This window comes from Protobothrops mucrosquamatus, unplaced genomic scaffold (genome assembly GCF_001527695.2).
Source record: "Protobothrops mucrosquamatus isolate PMUCROS unplaced genomic scaffold, P.Mucros_1.0 scaffold2991, whole genome shotgun sequence".
Taxonomy (NCBI): domain Eukaryota; kingdom Metazoa; phylum Chordata; class Lepidosauria; order Squamata; family Viperidae; genus Protobothrops; species Protobothrops mucrosquamatus.
The window spans coordinates 61934-83348 of NW_015389011.1; the positions used below are offsets into that span (position 1 = coordinate 61934).

At 38.6% G+C, this 21415-nt stretch overlaps 1 protein-coding gene across 1 annotated transcript; it reads right to left on the minus strand.

The window, feature by feature from the left end:
• Positions 1-274: 274 nt before the first annotated feature.
• LOC107296820 (integral membrane protein 2C) lies at positions 275-14500 on the minus strand. The gene is made up of 6 exons (XM_015826172.1): positions 14387-14500; positions 7620-7787; positions 5492-5680; positions 3665-3775; positions 3056-3206; positions 275-1116 (listed from the first exon to the last, which is right to left on the minus strand). Exons 1-6 carry the CDS (start codon positions 14498-14500, stop codon positions 1025-1027), a joined length of 825 nt encoding a protein of 274 aa, XP_015681658.1. The 3' UTR covers positions 275-1024.
• Positions 14501-21415: the final 6915 nt, after the last annotated feature.

Sequence of the window (21415 nt, forward strand, 5' to 3'; positions counted from 1 at the left end):
CCAATCTGACCATTTAGATTTTCTAATTAAACACCCATTACTGCTATGATTGAATCCATCCCACTTTGCTATTAGTCATTCTTTTCTTCTTTCACCTTTTTTAGGGTTATAAACTTTTCAAGAGAACTAGGTACATAGTACATCCAAAATATAATTTCTGGCTGATAAGTACAATTGCTGGGAAAAACTGAAAAACCTTCAAACATTTGTTTCTATAAAACCCTCAAAATAAAAAGTCCTCCAGGAAAACAAAAGGCAATTTAGTAAAATATTTTATTATCTCATGTTTTCCTAGATAAAATATACAAAGCATTAAATGTTTACTTTCATCCCAGAGCAGCTTTTCCCAAGCAAATGTCCATCCTTCAAAGGTATAACACCTGAAAGACTCCCAAGTAGGTTGGAGATGGCTATTCCATAGTAATAATGTTCTGACTCTTAAAATCTTTAGTTTTTTCTTTTTTTTAAAAAAAAAAAAAAAGCATTATCATCATGGTTTGGGTTTTCCACAATTTAACACAATGATCAAAGAAAATTACTGGTTGAGATAAAATTAGTGGAAAATATTATCAAAGCAAGGTTTAAATATTAAGTTGGGAAAATATTTTATTAATACTGCACTCTTGTATACATTTTATACAGTATACTCAGCAGATGTTCTTACAAAGAAGTAGCTCACACAATATTGTCTGTGAAAAAGGCCAAAAGACACAAAAACAATATGTCAAAGTTTTCTATTCCAGCTTTTCTTGTGCTTTTTTCCTTTATCTTCCCTGCTCCCAGCTCTAGACTTAAAGGACATCACGTATTCTGAAAAGGCTATACTATATTATGTTTTTTTTATTATCACTCTTCACTATGAAAAATTAATGAAAATTAATATATAAAGCACTGGCCCAGTATTAAACACCAGTGAAATAACAATTTAGCAATAACTATGATAGGGGTTTTTTTTCTTAGAAATTTTCTTACAAAAAGAAAGAGAAACAAAACCCAAGATACAAAAACATCTAAGTGGCGGTTCTCACAGTGGCTGGCAAATTGCTGTATCAACCACAAAAGTATTTGCAAAATGGCGAATGTGATGACACTTCTCAGTAGCTCGTTGATGGATATCTGGAAAAAGAAACCAGAAAAGAAAGTCAAATTAGTAGGTGTTTCTTAGAGACAAAAGAAAAGAAATGCAATCATTTAACTTCTAAATTAAGTATGTAGAAATAAGAGCACAAAAACAATGCAAATCATAGAAAGGGTCACAAACATTACTAATATTGTCATGTATTAAACCCAGTTCTCAAAAGCTGTTTTCTCACCTTACATGATTTACATAGAATAAAATGTTCTGATCCAAATACAGTCAAAATATAACAATTTGTTACAGAAGCAGCATCTAGACAAACTTTAAAAAGAAATGAAAAGTACATTTTTAACATTGAATTTTAAACTGTCAATGAAGAACATAAATTTCTCTTTCCTTAATCTCTAAACATTTCCAATTTGTAGCTATTTGTTTAAACAATTTAGACAGCTGCCCATCTCGCTGAGGTAACTCTAGGTCAGGGCTTTTCAACCAGTGGTACGGGTACCACCTGTGGTACATTGGCACCTGGCAGGTGGTACGCGACCATCCTAGAAAAGTGGTAGCAGGGGAGGGGAATGAGCTGAACCGGTGGCAGCACCGCACAAACCTGAGCGTAAGATGGCTGGAGCTCAGTGGAAGCGCCAGGATCAGTGCCGCTTTCCAGATGATCGGTGCTTCTTCGGGACTGTCAGGGCTCAGTGGAAGCGCCAGGATCAGCACCAGGCTCTAGCTGCTGAGCCCTGAAGAAGAACCAATCAGCTGGAAAGCAGCACTGATCCTGGTGCTTCTGCTGAGCCCAGAAGAAGCGCCGATCAGCTGGAATGTTGCAGCATCTCCAGGGTCTTGTGATTTACATTCAGATGCTTGGCAACCGATTCATATTTATCACGGTCACAGTGTCCCAGGGTCATGTGAAGTGACCAAAACCTGCTGCAACCACCCAGCAGACGGGGGGAATAAAAACCAAACACCCCCACCCCACCCCCGCTGCCAATCCTCAACAGAAATGCTCACAACAATGAAAACTTCGGACAGGAGGAAGAGCGCCGCCAGGTGGGCAAGCAGGTGTCTTGCTCGGCTGTGGCTTGGGGGGCACTTTTTTCAGTGCCATTTTTTTTGTCATCAAGTTTTTGACACCTTGCAGGGCGACTGGTGGTACTCAGATATTGCCATATCCTAAAAGTGGTACAATGGGTGAAAAGGTTGAAAAACCCTGCTCTAGGTGGTACATATAACAAAATACAAACACTATAATTTACCAAGTGCCTGGAATTGGGGGGGGGGGGAATCTACTATCACTGAATAGCAAGTCAGTACAGTTAGAAGCTTGTTTGGATGGCGTGGTCTTATAGTGGAGAAATAAGCTCATCAGGTCACTGACCTAGAATGCCTGTATGGGAGGTTTTCTTCTAATTTCCAAGAAGAAACATTACTTTCAAGATGGAACACCTTGGACTGGTTTCAACCTTGTTCAACTCTGAGATGGTTATTAGATGGAGGTTCAACTATGAGGGTAGATACTCAGCAAGTTTATTTAAATAAGGTACCTTCAAGCCAGATCAAGGAAGCTGTGTGGATGAGCCCATTATCATATATAACAATTCATTAATGAGATAGTAATATATATGCAACAACTATTTTAAAATTTGCTTTACTCTATTAGTATATTTCTTCTGCCAATATCACATGTTGAACTGAAAAATAATAACTGCTCTAAATTTACAGATCATTTAAGACGGGTCCCCAACCCCCGGTCCAAGGACCAGTATCAGGCCGCAGCATGCCAGCAACCAGTCCGCACAAACAAAGCCCCATTCGTGGGATACAGGCAGCACACAAAACCATGCCCCCTCCGGTCCGTGGAAAAATCTTTCTCCACGGAACTGGTCCCTGGTGCCCAAATGTTTGGGGACCTCTGATTTAAGAAACACAATATAAACTTCCGCAAAAGAAATAAAATGATGGTCTCCTTACATCCTCTTGCTATCCTATGGCCCAATCTGAAGGTTTCTTTGCCTTGGCAGAGTTTACGAATATAGGAGCCAAACAGATCTGGGTCAGTGGCATGTTCTGTCACCATCTTCTCTTCCTGGATCATGTTGGTTTGTGGAAAATACTCCCCTTTCTGTAATCAAAGAATACAATTCACTGAGAACTTGTTTTAACTCTGGAAAGAAACATCTCTTCAACAAGCCCAAAACTATTGTTTTCACTTTTCAAGAATTTTTGATCCAAGCTTCAGTATATTACTTCAAGCAACAATAAGCCATTTGTATCACCTGAGGATAACGCGACCTATACACTGAATAACAATGGGATTAGAACTACAAAATGATGGCTATTTTGCATTTTTCTGATGATAATTCATCAATGCTGAGTAAAAAATTTCTCAATTCATAACATTCATTCAAAAGTCAAAATACTACAGTCAAATATCAGGGTTCAATTAACCTACTACAGCTGTTCTAAGCTGGTTGTTATTATTGGAACCACAAGGGAAAGCATTATCAGTTCCAAGGGTGGGTGCAATGGTTATAGAATATAGTGGTATCAAATATAGAATAAAAAGGATTGTTTACTGACCTTTATATTAAATGTCAGATCCCAGAAATGCTTTAGTGGCATCACAATAGTAGTATTTAGCTCTCCAATGTAACATTTATTTACTACCCAATCATAATACGCGGTCAATCCCTGAAATCACACCAAATAAACAGACTAAAAACAAGTTGAATTTGCTCAAAACAGATTCAAGAATTCTTACAGAACAATCTGGGACACTTAAAGCCTATATATGATAAAGGTGACAGTTTTTGAATTGGACTAGAAATATTGTTTCACGGCCCCACTCAATCTCCGTGCTCACTGGGTGATGTAGTGTCTCAGCCCAACTTCAGGCATCAGGAGTAGAAACCCAGAGGCCATCAGTTCTAGTCCTGCCTTAGGCACAAAGCTAGCTGGGTGACCTTGGTCCAGTTACTCTATTAGTTACTAGGAAGCTTTGGCAAACCACTTCCAAAAAGATTCTGCTAGGAAAACTGTAGGGACTAGTCCAGGAAGTTACCCAGAGTCAATGCTAACATAAAGGTACCCACACACAGCCCAACTTCACAAGTTTGTTGTTGCAAAGATTGTATTAGGAGACAAACCAATGACAGTCACTTTTGACATTCAGAGAAAAGGCTACTAGAATCATATGATTTAACCTTTTATACCCTTCTCATAGGAAGCTGCTTTCCAGTTCCAGCTGTGGCCTGTCAAGAGCCAGAACAAAATAGAAACACTTCCACACACAAAAGCACACACACACACATACAAAGAGGCTATAAATAATAAATTGATCAGAAATTCTAGCAGCACATATCCAATTGAGGCCAATAAATTAAATTAAATAGAAAAAGATTAAGGTACATTGTTCACAGTATCATCCCATTATACAGTATGCTTTGTTCTGAGGCCAAAAATTTAGTTTAACCAGCCAGCTGACGATTCCACTGACTAAAGATTGAAATATTCCACTGATGAGTGATGCCATGATTATTATCAGTAAATATATGCCCAGATTGAAACCACACTACCTCCCAATGAAAGAAGCAGGATCTGGATCTCTTTTGTTTGTTTCTGCATGTCTTATAAAACTGTAAGAATTGTCAAAGGAAAATAAGTTTGATATGGCATTCCAAACCATTATATGCCTACCTACCAGGCTCCTTAAAATGCTTAGAATTGGTACGAGGCTCTCCCATATGAATATTTTGTATTATTACTGAAGTGCTGAGACAAACAGGGTTTTGTTAAAGTGGCAGAGTTAGGCCACAGTTTGATAATTTCAGATATTAAAGGGGACCTGTGACAGTGTTTGCTACCCCAGAAAGTCAATGGGACCCACTGATGGCCAATGTGAATCACCAGACTATCAAATCTCAAAAGGGCCATGTACTATATGGTTTAGACCCTGAATAACCAACCTTTTGGCTTGCTTAAGCTGCATTGAGCAAAGAGGAATTGTCTTGGGCCACATCTAGAATATGTAATTAATATGTATAAATCACATAATAATGTTAAAAGTTTATGATCTTGCAAGGTTGCATTACTAGCTGTCCAGAGCTGCATGTGGCCCTAGGGCCATGGGTTGGACAACGGGCCGGACAAACCTGGTTTAGAATGTTGGCTGTCAGATGGCAAGACACATTCAAGTTCCCACTCAACAATAAAATCTCTGGTTGATTTTTCCCAGTCCCCTATCTTTCAACCCAATTTGTATCTGAAATTCGTCATGAAAGTATATTGAAAGGAGTATTATATATGATATGAGCGCGAGGAAATAACTTTCTAAAAAGCATTTTCTATACTTTTCTTTATTTCTATCTTAGACATTTCTATCAAAGCATATGCAGCCTAATTTCTTACCTGCTGAAAATCATGGATAATGTCTGCAGGATGCCCAACATTGGGCCTTGGGATGCTGATCTCCTCATAATCCTCTCCAAGGTAAATCTTCACATCCTCATACACTGTCCTGATTTCAGAGGAATCATCAAATTCAAAGTAGTCACACTCCAAACCTCCTTCCTCATAATTGTAATACTCCGTCCTTTGCTACAATAGTTTAATAAAAAGTTTTCAAGCAGGATTGGCTGTGTTATTGTCTCATTTTTAAACTTTTTAAATATACAAATTCAGTTTGGATTGCAGAATATGTCAGAGACTTAAAACTAAGTGATATTTCATTCCCAATGACAACAATTCAGTATAAGAAATGTGTAACCAAGTGTTGATCTTATACATGCCCTCTGTCCTTTTTTTGTCTATCATTCTGTCTATCTGAGATCACTTCCTTCTGCCTCTCTATCCAGGTTCATACTTCTGAATATACCACCTGGTAGGATGCAGTTAGTTAGGTTTTGCCTAGCTCTATAATGTATTTCCTCCAAATAAATCTCCCTTTACTGGAGCAGGTTACAAAACTCTCAGAAGAGAATCCATCATTTCTAAACTTAAAAAAGCCCCACAAGATGGCACAATGAGATACAGAAAACTTTAACTCATTGCTGGATGTACATAGTATTTGCAGTCCAAGTCTGGTAACTCTAATATATGTGAGTGCCATTTTGGTCACAAAAAAGCAGTCCTAATTCTTTTCCTACCAGGGTTTTTTTTTTTTTTTTTTTGCTGCTTACTGGCAAAAGTTTTTTTCTATATTTTATTCAGTATCCAAAAGCCAGTTTAGTCTTTTATTTAAGGCAGAAACCAGGAGACCATGCGTTCTAGTAATGCGTTAGGCATGGAAACCAGCTGGGTTAAGCTTGGGCCAGTCACTCTCAGTCCAATTCACCTCACAAAATTGTTGTTGTGGGGAAAATAGAGGAGGAAGGTGTGTTGGATATGTTTGCCACAGTTGTTATTTATAAAAATAATAAAGGCAGAATAAAAATAAATATTCCCACATATAATTCTTGTAAACGTGATTGCAAAGAACAATTTGCAAAATGGATTGTAATTTTGTCTAAATAGATCCATACTCCTTTCTCTAAGCCTCCTAAAGCAGCTTTTCTGCAGTTTTTCCAAAAGGGGATTCATCACATTTGTACATATCATGCATATTATAAATGCCTCATCTGATATTCTGTATACCATATTTACCCAAATGAAGCATATTCCTCTTGCCCTTGTCAATTATATTTTTTTAAGTGAAGAGGTTATTTTGGATACAAATATAATGCCTGTTTTTACTGCTAGACCAAAGCATATTTCTTCCCAATGAGGAAGATGAGCAGGAAATAGACACAGCAGGGAAGGCATATGTTGCTGCTGTTTTATTGAATGAAATTAGGCGACTGAGTGGGGTGAAGTAGAGAAGCAGTATTACACCCTCATGTATATCAGAAAAGAGAGTAAATGGAAGGTGAAAAGCAAGTTGATATGGACAGGAATTATAGGCAAGGAGCAGCTACCATGCAAATTTTAAATTGTTAATAATACTTAAGAGAAAATCCTCAAGCAAGGATGAGTCTCCAGGAAAAGTAATGGGGAAAGGCTGAAACTATCAAAACAAGGCTCTGTTTACTAAAACCCTTTGGAAATTATTCAGTGGACATATAGCAAAAGGCTTTCTCAATGTGAAACCATAAACATAGAAATTGTGCATTCACAGAAAGGGAATAGAAAACCAATTTTTCAGGAAACACAAGAAGTATTAGAGGGCAAAACTTCATGACCAGTTATCACTGATGAATATAAATTATAGTTTAATAGTCACATGTTATCTATTATCAAACATCATTTTGGCAATGTTTCTTTTCTGGCTATGCTGGGAATTATATGTTTGTAAATATTTGTCATACATGAGACATGATCTATCAAATATAGAAAATATATAAAGGGAGAGTTTATGCTAAAACTACTTTGGCTATCTGAAATGGCAAACTCAGTTGTCTCAGATTGCCATGTAGCTCAAGCAGACCAACGGAGCAACTACTTTACAACTTTAATGTTAATCCTCCGATCGTGTGGAGGGTTTGAACCAAATCATACATACCATATCCATGCCCATGTGAGCAACTGAGTGAGTAAGAGATAAATATTTGTAGACGTATGTCGATGTTAAAATCAAGCCAAGCAGTAACAACAAAAATCCCAGGGCCAAAAAGAAGATGCAAGTAAGAGATCTCCAACTCTGCTGTGGCAAAGATAAGGGCTGCTTCTCCTGTTTAAAGAAAAGGGACAAGGTTGCTAATTAATGGAATATCCTAAGCAGGATAGTGCTATGCCAAGCTTCTTTTCCATGTTGTGTACATCTGTTTTCTTTTATAACAGACTTCCTAAGAAGGAAAAAAATATTTTAAAAGGTTATAAAAGATAAAAAATATGCTTGACTTGACATGACTTGCTGATCTCCTTGGAAAGTAGAAGAAACATAATAGGATCAGCTAATTTATTTTGATACTAAGAAATAGTATCAAATCTGATTCTTTTATTCTATTGATGCAGCATGTTTACAAATGTACATGAAACCTTCCTAAGTAGCCTAAACAAACAATGAACTGCCATTTCACATTCTGGTTCCTTAACTCATCTCTTCTAATTTAACTTTGCACATTGCCTCAAACACATTTGTGCAAGGCTGTGAAGAAGAACATACATTTCAAACAAACAAATGATATCACTGTGTGTTCCAATGTCCATGAGATCAGCCTACCCAATGATAAAACCAATTCAGCATTGTAACAGCAAGCTACAGTCAAGTAATACAAAGAAGGATGTCTGTAAATAGCTTATCTCCCATCAACAATAATTAAAGTAGGCACAGCTTACACCTTATATGTTTGTTTGTATGTATGTATGTATGCATGCATGTCTCTGTGTATTTTATATATATATAAAATCATTACAAATGAGCATATTGCAATATAAGGAAAGAAGGAAAAAATCATAAATTTCAACAGATGAAATTGTTTTTTGCTTCTGACTCCATTTTTTTCAGAATTTTTTTATCAATATTGTCTGCCACTTTTTTTTCTAGGCACATTTCAAACATAAATTATGTGCTTCTAGAGCAGTGATGGCGAACCTTTTAGAGACTGAGTGCCCAAAACTGGCCCCGTCCCCGCTCCACCCCCCTGCCCACCCCCCCTCTCCCGCCCCATCTGCCCACAGGACCACTCACCGTCTCCAGGGCCCGCCACAGATCGCCCAGGCAGCCCAGCAGCGCTATGGCGGCCACACCCTCTGCCCGCGCCCTGCAGCATCAACTGCATGATGGTGTGAGGGCAGAATCTTGTCTACGCTGCCTGGCTGCCATGTCCTTGGCTGCGCTGCTCCATGTGGGCCACGCTTGAGGGTGAGTCTCCTTCAGGGGGGCTGCTGGAGAGGATGGGGTTGTGGGGGGAGGCAAGGCTGGGGCAACGGCACGTGTGCCCACAGAGAGGGCTCCGAGTGCCGCCTCTGGCACCCGTGCCATAGGTTCGCCACCACTGTTCTAGAGCATTTTTGGACACAACAACTTACTTTGCAGGATGCTACTTTTAAATACATAAAAATAAATTAAAAACAGAACTTGCTGAGCACCAGAGAAACTGTCTGTGGGCATGCAGGTACTATGTCTGTGGGCATGCCATAACTCCGATGTGCAGTCTTTCCAGAAAAGAAATTAGGAGAGTGATAAAATTAATATATACAATGATATCAAGTAGCCTAAATTTCCTCAGGGCATCATACACTAGTTTTTCCTAATTATGAAAAACATCTAGGCCATATTAAAAGAAATTAATAGACAGATTAGTTTTTTTAAATCTCTTCTCTACCTCATCCCCTCTTTAAAAAGATGGCAGTTCCTATAGTTCAAGAAGAAAACCCCAAGAGAACCATCTTTGTTGCTAATGTGATATAATCCTCCATTGTCAATCCAATTATTAGACTGCAACACAAAATATGAATTTTTGTTCAGGTGTGGGGCTAGTCCAGTTAATGTGTCAATATTCTACTTAAAGTTGTTTTCATTAGGTAGCTCTGTGAATGAATTTTGCATGAATGCAAAACATTTATTTTTATCAAGGGCTGACATATGACATCAATCAAAACACAAAGGGAATAGTTATAAATTTCTCTCTAAAGACTTTGAATTTCTAGCAAATTTAGATTTAAAGACTTTCCTAAGCTATCTTCTCATTTCTGTAAGGAACAATTTCCAGGAAATATTGTACTAAAACAGTAATATGAAACTCTATGTAATAAAATGTTACAGGTTCGGATTTGAAAATTATGTTGCCTGGATTGAGAGATTTATGTGCAAGAGTATGTGTGAGAAATTTAGCAAGAGGTCCTTAATGAAAACAAAAAAAAAGACTTAGGGAGCAAACACAAAGCTTAATAAATATAAAAATAAATCTTTTAAACTGAATTTCATACTTCTTTTTTAGTCTACAGTGACAACCTCTTTCAACCTCTTTTAACTCTACAGAAGAGAACCTACGTAAGCAGTGTAGGCCTACAATCTATATGCGTAAACGTTTCTCCCAAATACAGGGGAAGAAATACCACAAAACCTGACCTTCTCCATGTGTAAGTTGTGGTGCCACATGCTTTGCCTCATTGTGAAATTACTCAAAACACCACACATGTAATTTTTGGCTACCAAACTTTCACCCACACATGGTCTAACCAGAATGTGCCTCCTAAAAATAAGATTAGTAGAGCTGGTTATATTTTTTAATCTCACCTACTAATGCAAGCACAATTCACAGCACAAGGCAACCACAAGACTTGAAAAAAAGCCATTGACATGGTCACATGCAAACTACAGAAGATGGAAAAATTACCTCTGCTGTTTTAGATTACAGATCACAAGAACTAGAAATATTCTTAACTTGATTTCAGCTTAAATAATTTTCTGCAATTATTGAAATTTGTGGAACACAAAAATAGGTCCCCAACATGATAACAGTAGAGATATTATATAACAACACAAACAACAAAGAATGAAGTCAAGTTCCAATTATTTTTAAAAAAGAACACAGAGCAGCNCATCCCCCGCCCCATCTGCCCACAGGACCACTCACCGCCTCCAGGGCCCGCCGCAGATCGCCCAGGCAGCCCAGCAGCGCTATGGCAGCCACACCCTCTGCCCGCGCCCTGCAGCATCAACTGCATGATGGGGTGTGAAGGCAGAATCTTGTCTACGCTGCCTGGCTGCCATGTCCTTGGCTGCGCTGCTCCATGTGGGCCACGCTCGAGGGCGAGTCTCCTTCAGGGGGGCTGCTGGAGAGGATGGGGTTGTGGGGGGAGGCAAGGCTGGGGCAACAGCACGTGTGCCCGCAGAGAGGGCTCCGAGTGCCGCCTCTGGCACCCGTGCCATAGGTTCGCCACCACTGTTCTAGAGCATTTTTGGACACAACAACTTACTTTGCAGGATGCTACTTTTAAATACATAAAAATAAATTAAAAACAGAACTTGCTGAGCACCAGAGAAACTGTCTGTGGGCATGCAGGTACTCTTGAGTGCCATAACTCCGATGTGCAGTCTTTCCAGAAAAGAAATTAGGAGTGATAAAATTAATATATACAATGATATCAAGTAGCCTAAATTTCCTCAGAGCATCATACACTAGTTTTTCCTAATTATGAAAAACATCTAGGCCATATTAAAAGAAATTAATAGACAGATTAGTTTTTTTAAATCTCTTCTCCACCTCATCCCCTCTTTAAAAAGATGGTAGTTCCTATAGTTCAAGAAGAAAACCCCAAGAGAACCATCTTTGTTGCTAATGTGATATAATCCTCCATTGTCAATCCAATTATTAGACTGCAACACAAAATATGAATTTTTGTTCAGGTGTGGGGCTAGTCCAGTTAATGTGTCAATATTCTACTTAAAGTTTCATTAGGTAGCTCTGTGAATGAATTTTGCATGAATGCAAAACATTTATTTTTATCAAGGGCTGACATATGACATCAATCAAAACACAAAGGGAATAGTTATAAATTTCTCTTTACAGACTTTGAATTTCTAGCAAATTTAGATTTAAAGACTTTCCTAAGCTATCTTCTCATTTCTGTAAGGAACAATTTCCAGGAAATATTGTACTAAAACAGTAATATGAAACTCTTTGTAATAAAATGTGTTACAGGTTCGGATTTGAAAATTATGTTGCCTGGATTGAGAGATTTATGTGCAAGAGTATGTGTGAGAAATTTAGCAAGAGGTCCTTAATGAAAACAAAAAAAAAGACTTAGGGAGCAAACACAAAGCTTAATAAATATAAAAATAAATCTTTTAAACTGAATTTCATACTTCTTTTTTAGTCTACAGTGACAACCTCTTTCAACCTCTTTTAACTCTACAGAAGAGAACCTACGTAAGCAGTGTAGGCCTACAATCTATATGCGTAAACTTTTCTCCCAAATACAGGGGAAGAAATACCACAAAACCTGACCTTCTCCATGTGTAAGTTGTGGTGCCACATGCTTTGCCTCATTGTGAAATTACTCAAAACACCACACATGTAATTTTTGGCTACCAAACTTTCACCCACACATGGTCTAACCAGAATGTGCCTCCTAAAAATAAGATTAGTAGAGCTGGTTATATTTTTTAATCTCACCTACTAATGCAAGCACAATTCACAGCACAAGGCAACCACAAGACTTGAAAAAAAGCCATTGACATGGTCACATGCAAACTACAGAAGATGGAAAAATTACCTCTCCTGTTTTAGATTACAGATCACAAGAACTAGAAATATTCTTAACTTGATTTCAGCTTAAATAATTTTCTGCAATTATTGAAATTTGTGGAACACAAAAATAGGTCCCCAACATGATAACAGTAGAGATATTATATAACAACACAAACAACAAAGAATGAAGTCAAGTTCCAATTATTTTTAAAAAAGAACACAGAGCAGCAGAACAATCCCTCAGAAGGGCTGATAGAGAAAGTCCCCATGGTAACGAACAGACTTGCTTGCCCAGAAATCTTTGGCTTTTTTCCCTTGATTTTATAACTGAAGATATTCAAGTCTCTAAGAAGAACGCTAGCCATTCATCCATGTCAAAGAATCAGGAATCTGAAACATATATCAATCAAATTTGCCAAACCAATCCTAGAGTGGGAATAGAGAATCTAGCCAGAAGTTCACAGTATTATTCAAGGTCAGGATATGGCTTTCACCAGAAGTATCGAATTTACCAGGTGAAATAATTAAGAACCCTGCTTTCTCTAACCAGGTGCCTTCTGAAATGCTATATGGATTGCAACTCACGTGAACTCAGGCAACATGATACTATGTAGCAGCGGTTCTCAACCTATGGGTCGATCGACCATTTCATGGGGGTCGCCAAGCAAGGCTGTCCGCCATTTTTTTTCCCTTTTCCAGCGGGTGCCTTACCTCCCTTGAGCTGGGCCAGCTGGTGGTCGGCCTGCTCCGTCTCTGCCGCTTGCCAGCTACGCCTCGGCCGGCGCAGGGGGCGGAACCACGCATGCGCGGCGCTCCCGGGCAGGGAAAGCCCTCGACGTACGACCGGTTGGGTAGTCCTCGACTTACGACCGATTTAGTCCTCGACTTACGACCGGTTTAGTCCTCGACTTACGACCGGTTGGGGGTCGCAGCATTAAAAAGGTTGAGAACCACTGCTATGCAGGAATTGGAGTCACAAACATACAGAATAAAAGAGTGTTTGGGGAAGACTGGACAAGAACCGAGGAGAGGGGAAGGTCCAGATTTCTGCTGGAGCTTCATCTGACTTATTTAAATGAAAGGTAAAACAGCTTTTAAGTACCAAACAACCCATATCCTACCATCTTGTCACTGAGATACCAGGCTCTGATCATGATCCTTTAAAATACTATTACATATATACATTCAGAAGTACCACAAGGGGTAAATATTTGGAAGATAAGAGATTTAATAAACCCCTATTGAGCAAATGTTGCTTGTGCTATCAAAGTTAGCAGACTGGGAAACAGTTTGTCTAAATCCAGAGAGCTGCAGCTGACTGTATATGGGCCTGGTTGCCAACTGTTACACTGCAGATGTAACTTGTAGACTAGAGGATGTGGTGTGGAACCTTTTCTAACCCTTATACCCAGCCGCCCATTTTCCACTATGCTGGCAGGAAGGATGGAAACAGATCAGCACACGTGTTGAAGGTAGGGGATTTTTGGTTTGGTTTGCTTCATTATTAGCTGAAAACGAAGAGCAGATACTTCTGGTTTTCTGGCATCCGTGTGGAAAGGAAAGGAAATGCTCACTAGACTATGCTTGCTGGGGAAAGAGAATTATTCTCCAGTCGTCCTCAACCTTGGCAACTTTAAGACTTGTGGACTTCAACTCCCAGAATTCCTCAGCCAGCAAAGCTGGCTGAGGAATTCTGGGAGTTGAAGTCCACAAGTCTTAAAGTTGCCAAGGTTGAGGACCCCTGTCCTAGCCAGAGACAAGTCGTACAGCAGTAGCATTTTTAAAGAGACACGACTCCTTCCCTCTATGAACGGAATTTCTGTTCTGCCTCCGGGCTCGACTCTCTTGTGACGAAAGGGCTTTTCTCCAGTTCTACCGCCCGCGGGACCTACTTCAGTCTTACCTGTTTTACTCAAATACCGTTAAGGCCGTATTGCGCGATGCAACAGCCCCATCCTCGGAAAGAGTAACCGTCCAGAATCGCGTCTACGCTTAGCGCGACTTCACTAACGCTGCAAAACCATAATATCGTCGACTTCTGAGAGCGCTCATTTAATCATCCCCCTTCACTGAAATGCAAACCTTTATCTGTAAATGCCAGCGCGCCTGTGGAGGTCTCCTAGGTACTTACCGCATCCTGAGACAGGACGAGGCCTTTTGCTGGGGCCCCAGGGCGCGTTGCAACCGCCGCCTCTTTCTCCGGCTTCAGCGCCGGTGTAGCCGGCTGGAAGCCGATTTTCACCATGGCTCGATCCGCAACTCCCCAAGCGAGCCCGCCGGCCGTGCCACCCGCTCGAGCGTCTCTCCCAACGCGCCGCGAAGATTTGGGGCTTTTGAGATCCCGCCTCCGCGAAGAGAAGCGACGATCTTCTACCCTGCAGGCAGCTCCGTTTCTCCTCGGGGTTTGACTGGCGAAGGCTCGCGCTCTCTTTGTTGTAGAAGCCTTCAATTGCAGGGGCTGTTTGTGGAGGCTCGGTCGCACGTGCTCAAACTGAGGACTTTCCCGCACGGGCGTCCCAAAAGCCCGCCTTAATTTTACGCGGAATGTTTGCACGCAAAGGCCGAATCTGCGGATGAAAGCCGTGTGAAAATCTGGCAATCCATCGATCAAGGGGTTTAATAAAATCCAGTAAAATCTTTCAGGATAAAAACCAGCTACCTAGAACAGTGTTTCTCAACCTTGACAATTTTAAGGCATGTGGACTTTTAACTCCCAGAATTCCACAGCCAGCATTGCTGGCTGTGGAATTCTGGGAGTTGAAGTCCACATGCCTTAAAATTGTCAAGGTTGAGAAACACTGACCTAGAATGTCAGTCTAATTGACACACAGTAGGAATTCGAGAGCATGAAAAGGGCCAGCCTGTTTTTTTGGGTTTTTTTACTGAAACACTAAAATGGTTTGCTGCTTGTGTACTCGCCAATCATCCACATACTGCTAAACTGCTATTATTACTACTACTTACTATTTAATGAAGGGGGGGGGGAAGAGAGAGATTGGAATTGATGCTATTTATTTATTTTATTTATTTATTTACCAATTTCATATACTGCTCATCTTGCAGTTCAAGGAGACTGAGCAGCTTATAACATAATAAAACATGGATGTAAAAAGTAATTATAAATACAAACAGATTAAAATTACAAAAGGTTAAAACAAACTAAAAAAAATCAGTTATAAAATGGAGAGGCAAGTTTGGCCTTGGAGTACAAAATGAAGCAGGGCACAGGCTGATAGAATTTTGTCAAGAGAATACAATGGTCATAGCAAACACTCTTTTCCAACAACCCAAGAGACGGCTCTACACATGGACATCACCAGACGGTCAACACAGAATTCCAAAGAGTAGAAGAGATAAGAATGTCCTCTTAAATGAACAGTGCAAAGAAATAGAAGAAAACAATAGAATAGGAAGAACCAGAGATCTCTTCAAGAAAATTGGAGATATGAAGGGAATGTTTCATGCAAAGATGGGCATGATAAAGGACCAAAATGGCAGGGACCTAACAGAAGCAGAAGAGTTTAAGAAGAGGTGACAAAATTACACAAAAGAACTATACAAGAACAAGCTTAGCGTCCCTGATAATCACGATGGGGTGGTCACTGACCTCAAGCCAGACATCCTAGAATGTGAAGTGAAATGGGCCTTAGGAAAGCTGAGCAATAACAAAGCTAGTGGAGGTGACAGTATTCCAGCTGAGCTATTCAAAATCTTAAAAGACGATGCAGTAAAAGTGCTACACTCAATTTGCCAGCAAATTTGGAAAACTCAACAGTGGCCACAGGATTGGAAAAGGTCAGTTTACATTCCAATTCCAAAGAAAGGCAATGCCAAAGAATGTTCAAACTATTGCACCATTGCACTAATTTCATATGCAAGTAAAGTTATGCTTAAAATTCTACAAGCTAGACTCCAGTAGTATGTGGATCGAGAACTTCCAGAAGTACAGGCAGGATTTCGAAGAGGCAGAGGAACTAGAGATCAAATTGCCAACATAGGCTGGATCATGGAGAAAGCTAGGGAATTCCAGAAAAACATCTACTTCTGCTTCATTGACTATGCTAAACCCTTTAGTGGATCACAACAAATTGTGGCAAGTTCTTAAAGAGATGGGAGTACCAAACCATCTTATTTGTCTCTTGAGAAACCTATATGCGGGTCAAGAAGCAACAGTGAGAACTGGACACGGAACCACTGATTGGTTCAAAATTGGGAAAGGGTTAGGGTTACATAGCTAATGTATGTGGTCTGTCAACATTAGAATTGGATTTGTGGTTCTTTTTTTAAACAAAGGGCAGTAAAGAACAATCAAGCAATCTGCTCACATTGTTTGGAGTGTTTCCTTATGAGAAAATTTTCCAGATTCTTATCCCTTTCTTTTCTTTTTGTGTATGTGTCGCGAGGGATAAATTTTGATTGTACATTATGTAGTAAACTCTATGTATTTAATTTTTTGCCATTTTTTTTAAAATGTAAGGGTTCAAGATATTTTTCAGCTAACAAATTTTAATTTATTGGTAGTTGCTCAATTTACAAAGCAAATGCTTCTCTAATGTGATGAGATACTTGCACTAGAATCTATATTTTTATTCTTGTAGGACTGCAATTCTGTGCACACATATACCAGAATAATTCTCACTGAATACAGTGGGTTTTACTTCGAGTAAATAAGCAGACTAAATCACTAACAATGTAGTCTACTCTGAGAGTTCTAGAAAAGAGCATGAAAACAAACTTAATTTTGGGAGAAAACAGTTTAATACTTCCTGAAACACAGTGGCTCAACTACTTCTCTAAAACTGCAGCTGTTTTTCCGGCTGAGATAAAATCTAGGTGGTGAAGAATGGTGCCTTCCAGTTTCTATGGTAGCCAGTTTCATTGCCTAGGTGACAGATCACTTATGTCAAGGCAACTGAATTACCAGGCAATAAATTCAATAAAGTCTTTCAAAATGTCTTAAAATACAAAGTTTATTTCAGGACTTAATATGTAAAATACTAGCAGTAGAAGAAAATATTTCTGGTTAATTTGGAATAACCCCTCTGGAAAACTTCACATTATTGCCTTTATCTGTTTTCAAATGTCCTCAGCTAACTTAGAGCCTTTGATACATATGCATAACAAAAGGCTAGTATTTATTATTTATTTATTCATTAGTTCATTCCATTTATTCATTCATTCCTTTATTTATTTATTCAATTTCTATAGCTACCCAACTCAACCAAGTGACTCTCGGCGCCTTACAATTCTAAAATTATAAAACAATTTAAAAAAATTAAAACAATAAAAACCTCCATAAAGTAAATATGTACAAAAAGCAGCAATGATGATTAATCAACTAATAGTAAAGCCAAGCAATAGGGTCCTTAACACATTCCAAGCTCCAGTTCCCTGGAACATAGCCAAATTTTTAAAACTTTGCAAAAAGCCAAAAGGTTGGGGCCATTCTAATTTTGGAGGGGAGAATAGTCCATAAGGCAGGGGCCTTATGATAGAGCTTGCATAAACTATGGTTATCATTGTTTCCAATAGACCTACAGCAGCTGGACCAGGGTTCTGAACCTTTCTAAGCTGAAAACACATGGCCGTTCTGATAAAATGACTGCCTCAATACCACCACTTCATTTAGCCTTCCAGATGTTTCTTTACTAGAATTTTTTTTTTTCTGGTGAGCGAGACATTAAAAAAAACAAAAACATTGCACTATAGACTCCTTCATTTTTTTCCAGAATGCCTTCAAAATGCATATAATGCAGAGGATAATTATTGGAAATAAACATTTTCTTAGTTACTTTTGTTTTAGGCATGAAGCCGGGCAATCTGAAAAGTTAACAGACCGTATGTTATGGGGCACCGAGATATAATTTTTGTTTTATTCCCAAGATCTTAAAGGGAGTCACTACTCAAATATATAGTTAACTCCGAAGTTGTAGAAGAGCCTTGCTACTCAGCAGCCACTACTTCAGGAACTTAATGCTCAAAAGCAGGAAGGCACAAGAAAGAATGCTTGCCCCACTTTGATTCCTTTTGGTGTAAGAGGAAGAAAAGGAAAAATGCTGTCAAGTTTTCCATATTATTATTTCAGCCCAAAAAAGTAATGTCTTTTTTTTTTTTTGATGGGTGACTTGTTTCCTAATCTGGTCTACCTAAAAAGGCTAACACAAGTATGTTGGTGAAAAACTGGCTAGTTAACTATAAAACTAAACCTTCTTTGCTAAAAGAAAAAAAAAGTAATATGCACACGTCCTCCCAACCAGATCCATTCCAGTGGGCAGACTACAATGCCCACAACAGTCAACTCATTGACTGAAATTATGGATACTGTAAACTCCATGTCTGGTGGGCAGGCCAAGCTTAGATGAGGTTTGTGAATAACTGGCAAATATCCAGGAAGCTGCATGGAACAAAGAAGAGAGGAAACAAAGAGGAAAAACCATTCTACAAGTTTTATGGGAGAACATACTGTATATCATTCTTAAATTTTACTAAGGGTAAATTTACAAACATTTCTGCTTGAGAAATTAAGATCAAACCCCAGAAATTCTCAAAATCATAGCAGCTGGATAAAGATTCTTTAATAACATGAAAGCAGATGCAGACAATATGCAGCCTGTTATATCAGTTTCACAGCAAGGGCCTTAAATATAAAACCAGATCTTGTGCTGGTTGTCTGCACCAAATTTGGGGTGCTAGAAAATGTTTGCATTTTCTGACATTTTTTCCTGGAAAACTGTACATCTGAGAAAGTGATATTCCAAAAGTTTTGATTAAATACATGCACAACTGAAATGGGCTACATGTGAAGCATTCTAGCCATCCATTGCATTGAGTTAGATGCCTAAAAGTACATTCTGCTCTTCTGACAAATACAGCAAGATATTTAATTTCTGACTATATATGCAGGGCTCCATTACAGATGCTGATACTTTATCAGGCTCAAGGTTGACTCAGCCTTCCACCCTTCTGAGATCAGTAAAATGAGGAGCCGGATTGTGGGGCAATATGCTGACTATGTAAACCGCTTAGAGCAGACATGTCAAACTTGTAACGTCACATGGCATCGTGCAACGTATCGGGAGTTTTGCCATTGCCGGCAATGGGGTGGGTGCGGCTTCCGCATGACGCATCCAGCCCACGGGCCGGCAGTTTGACACCCCTGGCTTAGAGGGCTGTAAAGCACAATGAAGTGGTATGTACGTCTAAGTGCTATTGCTATTTTAATGATATTTTGTGATTTTATTAAAAGCCACTCTAAAAGGGTGCTCTAGTTATATTGCCTTCTGAATATGCTCAATTCTCATTAGATAGTAGAGGAAGTTTATTCCCCTTTGTATTTCTTAGTTGAAGCACTGTCTTCTTCTATATTCTTACTATATAGCTTCTTCTGGCCATATAATAGTCAAATTAAAAGATATGTAATGTAACATATTTCTAGTGTTCTATTCTAGTTTTAAAAAAAATCTCACATGGCCTGATCTGAATAGATGCCTAATATCATTAATCTAATCTTCTCAGCTAAGCTAAGTGAGACATTTGTTAAGTGAATTTTGCTCCATTTTATGACCTTTTTTGCCACAGTTAAGTGAATCACTACAGTTGCTAATTTAGTAACAAGGTTGTTAAATGAAACTGGCTTCCCCATTGACTTTGCTTGCCAGGTCAGAAAAGCTGATCACATGACCCCAGGACACTGCAAATCTCATAAATATGAACCAGTTGCCAAGCACCTGAATTTTGATCACATGACCATGGGGATGCTGCAATGGTTAAGTGTGAAAAAATGGCCATAAGTCACTTTTTTCAGTGTCATAACTTCTAACAGTCACTAAACGAACTGTTGTAAGTCGAGGACTACCTGTAATTTAATAGATGATAGTGGTAATTTTAGGTAGATTTGGATTCAATGGTAAAATTGATGCAATCATATATCCATTGCATGTCTTACCTAGGAATACCCACTCAATCCCCAAAGGTTAGTTAAGATGAGGATAAGAAAGATGCAGGACATGCAGTGTGCTGATTTTAGGCATGTTTTAATTATATGCTTCCCACCCAAAGCAGGCCAGTTGTGTGTACACTTAATATTTAAACATATTTTCTTCTTGGTACAAACAAGTTTGGTTTAGCCCACTTCATTCTGATCTACGTTTATAGGTTTCCAGCTCCTCTGCCAGCTTGTAGTTATAATGCATTTTCTTTTGATTCTACTGGGAGCAGTGACAAAAGAAGATTCAAGACTAGATCAAGAATCTTGCAAAAATTAGGGCATTTTATTTCTATAAATATGCTATTCCAAGATGTATGAACGTCTGTATTCTAACATTTCAGTTAAGTTTCAAAGCCAAAAATTTAAGTGTGATGAACAAGCGTAATATCATAAATAATTTTAATGCACTTTTGTATAAGATCCAGCAGAGTTTGTGGGGGTGGGGAGGGAAGAAGGACTTTTTATTGGTGCTGCGGATCTGAGTATTTATTTAAAAAAAATGCATAAAATTTTTAAACAGTGAGTATACCTTTAGGAGGCAGAAAGTACTACTCTTACAGAAAACTGATATATGGAGGCTGCCTAGGTAATCATTTATGAACTCCAAAACCATTTATGATATGGCATAGATTTATATATAATATTCAATGGCAATTCTACTCTAAAGATTGAAACATGAAGTTACTTAGTGATCTCTTCAAGTAGCAGGAAAACTGCTCAGATGCCTTACTATTCTCAACATATTCACCCATAAATAGTTGTTTGGATACTTTGGAGAAGACAATGGCAGTATAACTTCAAATACTTTTGCAAAGCAAATCGGTCCTAAAAAATTAGTCTTTTTTTAAACTTCCAAATATATTTGACCATTTCTATTAGAAGGACCAAAATTTAACCTAAAATAGTTTTTAACTCTAACAATTGCATAAACCATGAATAGAACAGCTGGTAAATATGTTTGGTTGGATATTATTTACTTATATGACAATTTTAAATGCATGGCCAATGTTTTACAAGAAGCGGACTACTTCTTAGGAGAAATACTTACTTTTGGGTGAACCTTCTTCTTGATACATATTATAGCACACAATTCGTGTTTCTTCAAAATTTTATTTCAATTTAAATTAAGGGGCCAGCCAGATCTTCTAATAAGAAATGCATTCATTTAAAGAA

What these genes read in the sequence shown, in the direction of transcription:
- LOC107296820 (XM_015826172.1), bottom strand. Translation starts at nt 14,500, where the DNA reads ATGGTGAAAATCGGCTTCCAGCCGGCTACACCGGCGCTGAAGCCGGAG. An exon ending in CTCACATGGGCATGGATATG is followed by an intron (nt 5,681 to 7,619) that starts GTATGTATGATT and finishes AAACTATTGTAG; the next exon opens with CAAAGGACGGAGTATTACAA. An exon ending in TTATCCATGATTTTCAGCAG is followed by an intron (nt 3,776 to 5,491) that starts GTAAGAAATTAG and finishes GTGTGATTTCAG; the next exon opens with GGATTGACCGCGTATTATGA.